This window comes from Phalaenopsis equestris, unplaced genomic scaffold (genome assembly GCF_001263595.1).
Source record: "Phalaenopsis equestris unplaced genomic scaffold, ASM126359v1 Scaffold000490, whole genome shotgun sequence".
NCBI lineage: Eukaryota > Viridiplantae > Streptophyta > Magnoliopsida > Asparagales > Orchidaceae > Phalaenopsis > Phalaenopsis equestris.
Window position 1 is genome coordinate 519,450 of NW_018164930.1, and position 9,422 is coordinate 528,871.

A 9,422-nucleotide genomic window follows, 5' to 3' on the forward strand; every position below is an offset into this window, starting at 1 on the left:
GATCGTTTACACCCCTAGTCAATTCATAATTCATAATTCAACAAAATATGCCAATTCAAGAAACCATGTCCTAGATATTATACATGCACTAAACATATGGATAGCCTTGATAATTAATTAAGCTAGCAGAAAAAACACATAAAAAATACTTATAATAAGGAAACTAAAATAACTATCACTTCAAAATCACATTTGCTCCGATGGAGGTGGTCAATGACTTAATACTAGGAGAAGTGCATAGAATAAATCTAGGGTAGTTCCCTTAATTTCCTCCACACAAACCTCCCTCTCATTCCACTTCTTTAAAAAGCCTTCCCTTTGAATTTTAAAATGAAACTTCATAATTTAGTCCCTTCTTAATTAATATTTACAAATTTATCCTTCTAAACTTAATTTTGCCTATTTTACTAAAAGCCTCCAAGATAACTTCAACCCTCCCGAGTACAATTTTTTTTTCAGCCCATGGGAATTGACAACAAAAGATGGTTACACTTATATGTCGATCATCGTTTTATAAACCAAATATACATCATGATTTGTGCCCAAGCTACTTATTAATGGATAGTGTCATCTATCATTTGCCATTAGTTTTAGATTTTTTTACTTGCCAAAAAAAAATGGTTGTCATTTTGAGTGAACCTATATTTGTAAATAATGACTAATGTCATGTAATTTAAAATGATGATAAAAGAAACATTATGAGTAGTGAATTAAGCATCTCATGCCATTATGAATGCATAATGATTCGCATTTCCATCTCAGTTTGGAGATCCAGCACTTGCCAAAAGGATTAATTAGTACAAAATCATAAGGAATCCACATCTATTGATTATTTTTTTCCCCATCTTTTTCTCTTTTCTTTTGAATCCCTATGCTTCCATATTTTCAGTCAGTATAATGTCACATAAATTTGGAAAACATTTACAATGCATGAAATATTAGTAGCTAGTGCAACCAACTAATTTAAAAGTTTGGACAGATGAAAACAAAACCAATTTTTGCATCCAGTTGCCCAATTTCACCCAAATCAAGTGGTAAGGTGAGTCCAAACAGCAATTGAAATGCTCATCGTCTGAGGTCAATTAAAAGCCCATGACTTAGTCAATCACCATGGATTGCAAAGAATATGACAAGCGCCTCCTCCCAACAATCATGTCACTCTCATCTTGGGGACCCAATTGCACCTCCGAAATACATACTCATGACATATTCTAAGATCATCTAACGAAGAACCAATTAGAGCAGCCAACTACTTTACAAGCACAGACTAATGGATACACAATCAATGCTTAATAGCCAAATGTTCATCTTCCCCAAAAACCATGGTGCAATGAATCAATACTGCACATGAGTTGATTGGCAATTAAGGTTGAATGTTAGTCCTTGACTTAGTCAATCAACATGAATTGGTCAATCAAGATGAATTGCAATAAACATGAAAATAATTATCTTGTCCTCTTGACAATCATGTCAGTCTCTTCGCCTTGGGTGCCCTTTTACACCGCCAAAGTTTATGAAATGATCTAATATCATTTGAAAAAGGGCAAATTACTTACTTTTTTGAAAGCTTGAATTAATGAATAAGATGCAACCTATGATTAAAAGCCAAACGACCACCTTCTCCCAAAACCACAGTGAATTCATGCTACATATAATTAGATTATTAATCATGGTTAAATGCTGGTCCATGAAAAAGTCATTCAATGTGGAATGGAAGAGGAATGACAAACTATTATCCAATCATCATGCCAGTCCTCTATCACATGATAGCTTAAAGGCTGATTTTCTCTTATAAAAGATGAATGATAGTTCTTTTCCACGTTAAATCTTTAAGGTTATGAACTTTAAAAGCAAGATTAAGATCATTTACACTCTTTTAATGATACAAAAATTTGCAAGATTCACAAAATGTTAAAATTTTTAAGAGTTCTTATCAGCCATTTGATGCAATTGAATGTGTAGTAATGTGTGCCATTGATTTCATTAGATTCCATGAGAAATAGTGGAGTAATGATAATCATATTTTTCAAATCATGAAGCAATAATTGTGTCAAGATCTTCTCTACACTAATCTAAGTATTATTTTTCCAAATAAAGATATAAGCAAAGGAAAACCATCATCATCAACACTACCCCAAGTAATTCAAGATCAGCTTAATGAAACTATATTCTTCATTTATAAAGGATCAACTAAACAAATATGGTAACACAAGCCATTACTATGAATGCAAATAGAGTGCTAGAACTCTTATTGAAATAATAGATAAGCTCCAATTATAAAAAAAGGGACGAACAATTAACAGAGTTTAAAAAATTGAATCAATGGAGTGAATTCATGATCAAATTAAAATTACAAAATCTTTGAGGTTTCAAGCTGCTGGCTCGCATTTTAAAAATCAAATATTACATCTCTTAAAATAGACCCTTCTCTTGAAAAAACCATAGCTCACAATAAAAATGTCAGTTTTCTAATATTTGAGGTAATGTACAATAAAAAAATTGAAAACTAAAATAATTTGACGGAACTTCCTGATTTTCTATATGAGAAGTAACTAGGTTCACAAAGTGTTTGTCAATTTTTTGAAAGCATAAAAAACCAAAAATAGTTTTGAATAACTCTAAAAAGCTACTAGATAAACACAAATACCCGAAAGTTAACTAACCAAATAACTCTTAAGCTCATGGTTCTCAATTGTTATTGATAAACCTAAATTAGTAAATTAAGCTCTCCTCCAAAGTAAATAAAAAAATTCCAAATTTTCCCTAACAATAAAATCAAACCCAAATTAATGCCTAAATGGCACTACTCGTACAAAAAAAAAAAGTTAAATAGTATACCAACAAACCCCTCACTTCCCTTTCAAGTGAATGGCTAGCGCTTTTTGCTATTCAACCTCTACCCATAAATTTCCAAAACTACACATAAAAGACAATCTAAACAAATTAAGTTCATTTTTATGCAATATGCCCTAGTCTTTTAGGTCTACCTCTACCTTTCTTAACATAAGTAGAATCTAAAACATCTACTCTCCTAACCGGATCATCAGATGATCAACAATTAATGTGACCAAACCATCTAAGACGACTCTCTCTAATCTTGTTTGCAACCGGAGCTACACCAACTCTTTCATCGATACAAACAATCCAAATTTTATCTCGAAGTGTCAAGCCATTCATCCACCTAAACATTCTCATCTCAACAACACTTTTATGCTTCTCTTCTAAAGGCCAGCACCTGCACCATAAAGCATTACAGGTTTCACTATCCTCTTATTTAATTTTTATTTAAGTCTAAGCGGTAATTTCAATCACACAATAGTCCTGATGCATTTCTCCACTTCAACCAACCAACTTGAATTCTACTAATCACATCCCCATTTATATTGCCATCACTTCGAGCAATGGACCCGAGATATCTAAAATGTTTACACCGTTTAATAATTTAAACACCCATAGTTACAACTTTGTCACTAGATCCATTACTACTAAAATTACATTTCATGTACTCAGTTTTAAATCTACTCAAACGAAGGTCTTTAGAATCTAATGTAGACCTCGATAATTCAAGCTTTTCTTGAACTCTGTATCAAGTCTTATCCACAAAAAAAATATCATCAGCGACAAGCATACATGAAGGTACATCCTCCTGTAAATGTCCAGCAAGAGCATCCATAACTAAACCAAAAATATATGGGTTTAAAACCGGTTGCTGATGTAATCCAACTAAAATAGGAAAATATTTGGTCAATCCTCCTTCTGTTCAAACACAAGTGACAGTTCTAGTATACATATCTCAAATGACTTAGATATAAGTCGAATCAACACATTTCTTTTCTATAACTCTCCAAAAAATTTCTCTTGGAACCTTATCGTAAGCTTTTTATGAATTGATAAAAATCATATGTAGATCCTCTCTTTCAGCTTCTCTATCAAACCTCTATATAAATATATAGCTTTCATAGTAGACTTACCGGGCATAAATCCAAACTAATTATGAGAAATCTCTGTATCACATATTAACCTATGTTCAATAACAGTTTTCCAAAATTTTAATGTATCACACATTAACCAAAAGAGCAAAGCCAAAAAAAGTTGCAACTAAGGACGAACCCATGCCCAGAAGCAAAGTAAAGAATATTATATAAAAACTACATTTTACGATGTTTTCTTAATAGTCAAAACTATAAATTTTAAATTTCAATTTATAATATGCAAATTTTATACATTTGAATTTTGAATTATAAAATTCAAAAATTATAAATTTTGAATTTAGATTTTCAAATATTGCATAAAATTCATTAAAATTTACTTGAAACATGTTTATTTGTATAAAAGAAAACAAATAAACTTTTGCACCCTTGAATTGCTGGCTAAAGCATTTTGAGGGCTAGTTACATGGTAGTAAACAACCTTCCTTTTATTAAAAATATGCGGTCACCTCTCTACCTCTTACCTCTCTGTGTAATATAAAATTATTTTTTGCAAGAAACTATAATTGCTTGTTGCAATGAAAGCAAAATAAAATTGTATGTGTTTTTTACTAAAATCTTACTGTCTTCCAAGCATGAGGAGCCGTGGTGGTTGTCTTCACCATTGAGGAATTTGGTGATTGTTTCAACACTTTTCACTAAAGTGAGTGATAAGGCAATTTATTTTACTTAACCCTAATTTCGTTTGTTGTGGATCTTTGCAATAAAATTTCCTCTACAATTTCCTATGATATCGCTGATTATAATCCCACAAAAATTCATCCAGAAACCCTCAGAGCATTATTAGCCAAACCTTACATGAAGAAGCACTAGTCTTATTCTAAACTATAATTGGCTGACCAAAACCCCTAAAAAATTTGTGAAATTGTCTAGATTCAGATTAAAAAAGTAATTTATCATTCACAAGTACTTTTAGGCTTTGATAACATCTATGTTACATCCACTTAAGCCAACAACCCCATTCTAGGGCTCTCCGCCAATGGGATATTCCACATGACCTAGCCTTGTTCACACCTATACTAAACACCCATAAAACACTAGAAAATTATAAAATGCTCCAGATCAAGTTTAGACATAGCATAATAACAATTATAAATGTTTTTAAGTTCTACGATTCATATTTTCAATACACTAAAACCCTTATGTTACATAAAGCAAGCTTTTAGATTTTAACCTAGTTTTGCCCTAGGTTGGCTCCTTTTGTGAGGGGCATTAACTCTCCAACAACCCTACCAAGGCCAATCTCACCGTCCTATCACCTTTGTAAAGCCTCATAAGCCCAAGTCAGCCAACATTTAAATGGCCCAACATTTTGGATATGCCATTTAGTCTTATTTATCTTCACCTATTTTCGCATAATACAAGAAAAATTAAACACAATTTCAATGGCTTCGTCATTTCAATGCATGCATACCAATGTTTCAATATTTCATTTCTTGGATGATGGTGCTAATTGATTAGCAATGTGGCTAGCTTTACATAAGACTATATAAATCTCTAATTGCGCTTCTTTTTTAACATAATTATGAGAGATAAGAACATCGAGTTTTAAGATTTCTTCTCCTATATTATTTCTTTTACTTTTCTATTTTACTTTGATAGCAATGAGGTGATGTGAGTTCGGAGTATCTCAAGCCTTGGTAGCTAAATCAAAATTAGTTTTTGAATCAAACAGTTTTCTCTATTTTTTTTTTTTCTGTGAAGGGGAAACGAAACATATTATGAGGATACTAGTAGAGCAAGTTAATCAGTGCACATAGGGCTTCACTGTTCTAAAGTAAATGTCAAGCAGCATGCCTCCCATTCAAAAGCACCTTTAAACTCAATTTGACGTTATTAAAATAGTTTTAATATTTAATTAATTATACTGTATAGCTCCATAAGATAAACAATTTCATTTGTGAAGTTAATCAAACATGTACTTGATTGTTAAAAAATAATTCTTGTGCATAACGAATCAAAAACTTTAGTGTAACGATGCAGAATAATAAGATATTTTCCAATAATACGGGTCTTTATGTAGTATACCTTCAAAATATCTAACCTCTGTTTCCTCTCCTGCGCTTTCTTTTCACTTATTCATAAATCAAACTGAAAAGAAAATTGCAAGTATTGCATTTGTTGAAGAAAATCTACCAAAGCAACCGCATGCACAGTTACAAGCAAACTGTTCAATCTCTCCCAAATCAGCACTGAAAGGATCAAATAAATGAAACAACACTTCTCATTGAACTCCAGCGCAACAATAAATTCAGACAAAAAAAAATTAGGATGCCGAAATTTTTACAATCTTTTAAACACCCGAAATTCCATATCTATGAGCTGAAAATCCCTACCTGGAAAACCAACCGAATCCCATCCCGCGTGTCCACAGCGACTGGCATACAGGAACAAAAGACGCCGCTATCAATGATGCGGTGCACGTCCTCCTGTACTTCTCGCACCGTTAAAGCAGAATTAGGGCGACTAAACCTGAGTGCGCCGGCGGCTGCACCCTCGAGGTCTGCACGTTCAAGCGCCTCCCCGTCCTTGTTCCGAATCAGAACCTCGCTAATGAGTACTCGCTCTTCGTCCTCCTTACCGTGCTGTAGCCGCCGAGGGTTCTGCTCCTGCTCAGGTCGATTTAAGGCGAGCGAAGACGAGCATAGAAGATTTGGCTGTCCCCAAGACCGAATGAGCGACGTAGCCAATCGATGAATGGATTCTTTGGCTTTTTGAAGGTGAAATGAGAAGTCATGGCGGCCGAACGGCAGGGCAGAGCGTTTGTGAGTGGGGTGATCTTTAAGCAAAGCAGGGACTTTGATGGAGGCCAGGATGAAACGGACATCATCGTTTTTTTCCATTCCCGCGACACAACCACCAAGGGGAAGGAGTGTTATGAGAGCTGTGCAGCTAGGGTTGCAGAGGTTTTAGCCATGTAGCATCAGACGAAGAAGAAAATTTTAAAAGATGTACATGCAAATGGATAAGGTATTTTTTTTCTCATTTGGACTGAACAGCTACAAGTATAATTGGGAAATTTACATTCCTACCATTTTCACATATCTAAGTGTTAAACTTTGATATTATATTTTGGGGTTTTTATGTACATAACATAACACTCAAAATCTTCTTAGGGTATGTTTGGGTCAACTACAGATTATTTAAAACTGTATATTTGCAAATTATCCTGAGAACCTGATAATCTACAGATTGTTCTGAGAAGCTGACTGATTATTTGTGAGAGTTTATTTAAAACAACTTATTTGCAATTATTTCTGGATAAATGATCATTTTGCCCCTATTAAATAATATTGTTTGCAACAAAACTGTCTGGGCAATATATAATTAATACAACAGAAGCAGATAATCAATATAAAATTTTACAAAATAAGATACAGTCCTCACTTACGCGTGAGTATCAAAACTGATAAAATAAAGAGAAAAGCAATTACAAATACAATTAAAATTATTAAAATGATGATTTTAAAACCCTAACAACGTATGTCATCAGCTGCACTGTCCTCCTAGGAAGTCATCGTACATTGATCACTGCCAGCAGTGAAATATATTGGAATGTCAGCCTAACGGAAGAAACCGCACCTCGCAAAAATGCCTCTGTGCCAACAGTAGAACTGTCTCCTCTAGCTGTGAGTCTGTCGTGATGTGAGTAAGGGAGCTTGTAGTCCGCAGTAACACAGCATAACTCGGGAGGTCCCTAAATTCCTGGAGCTCATGTTTTCACAGAGATAGAAACAATAAAAATCATCAGTCCGATCAGAAAATTAAATTAAGGATTAGATATGCATTAAAAAATTGAATTAAACAAAAACTGTATCAAAGCAAAAAGCATAAATAAAAAAAATGTGAGTGTGAGGTTTCAAACATCTAACTACACCAAGCCACGAGTTTATCACTATAAGGAGACAGTGGACCTTGAAAAAAAATGAGTTTTTGGTTGTTTTAACCCACGGGGGACAAATGTTCTGGATTATATATGCCTATCACCAGAAAAGTTCATCCAATAGATCCTTAACCCGGCCTGCAATTACGCAGATTTCTATGTTCCAAATTTTTGTGTCCAGAATGTCGATCCCAAAAAGAATGAGGTAATTCAAAATAGGAAAAGTTCTTGTCTTCTGGTTTTAAGTCCTAGCCAAAATAGTTGAAATTGTTAAAATATAATAAGCTAACCTACCATGTTACAACTAATAACAAATTTAAATCCTACATAAGTAATCTTACCTTTAGCAATTTGGATTAAAAGATATCAAATACTTAAAAGGCTTCCTTATAATGAGTTAAGTTAATGACATGGAATGTAAATTGCAAGTAATAAAATATCTAGTGATAAATAGAAGCAACAATCTTCTTTACCCTCTCCCAAGTACATAAAGAATCTTGGATAGTAATGGCTTTATTTCTTTAAATCCCATAGTTATCCCTTCAAAGCATATTTCTTTACAATTTGCATCTCCCCACAAGACATATCAACATATGTCCCATATTTTAATGTGATTAAACTAGTTGATTATACCATGGCTTTCTGAAGTCTTTGGTTCATAACATATTTTAACAATTCAATTGGCTAGAATGAAAAGTAAATTAACTTCCTAAGGTTAATCAACACCAATTAAAAGTAAGGAAATTACATAACACTTTATAATCCATTCATCTACCTAATCATCACAAGAAAGAGACAAAGTTTTCCCTAAGAAGCATGCTGGTTTCACCAGACAAATGTATTGAACAAAAGAGAAATCTACTAATCAATGTTACAATTGAAATACACCAAGAAAATACAAAGATACTTGATAGTTTCTCATTTACAATGACTAGAACTTGACTTAACATGCACACGTCCTAATTTGTTAAGCCTCTGCACTAGAAAATCTCCCCTTCTCCTGCACTAGAACAAGAAGCTCCAAGAAAAACCCTCTAAGTACTCCCAAGAGCATCAATCCATAGTTCACTGGCATCAATCCTTTAAAAGGCAAAAATACATGATTATTTATAGGCTCCAATAACTAGCATCCACGACTCTCACCTTCAGCACACAATTTCCTTATGACCTAACACTTGACTTGCACAAACCTCCTAAAAGTTGTTAATGTCTATGTGTCAAGGGTCTGGTGCCTTGGCGCTAGGCTCTTTGTATGCTTGAGGTTAAACTGGCGTCAGGCTCCCTATATGCTTCAGGTAGAATGAGCTCCTATGCGCCCAAGGTTTCGGCTCCTAGCCACTAGTATCACGACGCCTAGACACCCAATGGATGGCACCTAAGCGTCAATCGCTCGGGGTGTGCTCTTTTAGGACGGGCTCCTAGGCACCCAAGGGTCTGCGCTTAGGAGTTGAGAAAGCAGTTTTTCTCTTTTAAGCTCTTTGTCTTCGCCTACCTTCCCAATTTCAATTATGTATTATACCTAAAAGAAAAACAAAAAAAATTCCTTCCTT

General features: G+C 34.0%; 1 protein-coding gene across 1 annotated transcript in view; it reads right to left on the reverse strand.

The window, feature by feature from the left end:
* LOC110028128 (outer envelope protein 80, chloroplastic) overlaps positions 1–6,963 on the reverse strand; it is a 113,464-nt gene extending 106,501 nt beyond the window's left edge. The window contains exon 1 of the mRNA XM_020729860.1: positions 6,326–6,963. Within this exon, the coding sequence (XP_020585519.1) occupies positions 6,326–6,832 (507 nt within the window). The 5' untranslated portion in view covers positions 6,833–6,963. The remainder of the gene's footprint in view (positions 1–6,325) is intronic.
* Between the last annotated feature and the right edge of the window lie 2,459 nt (positions 6,964–9,422).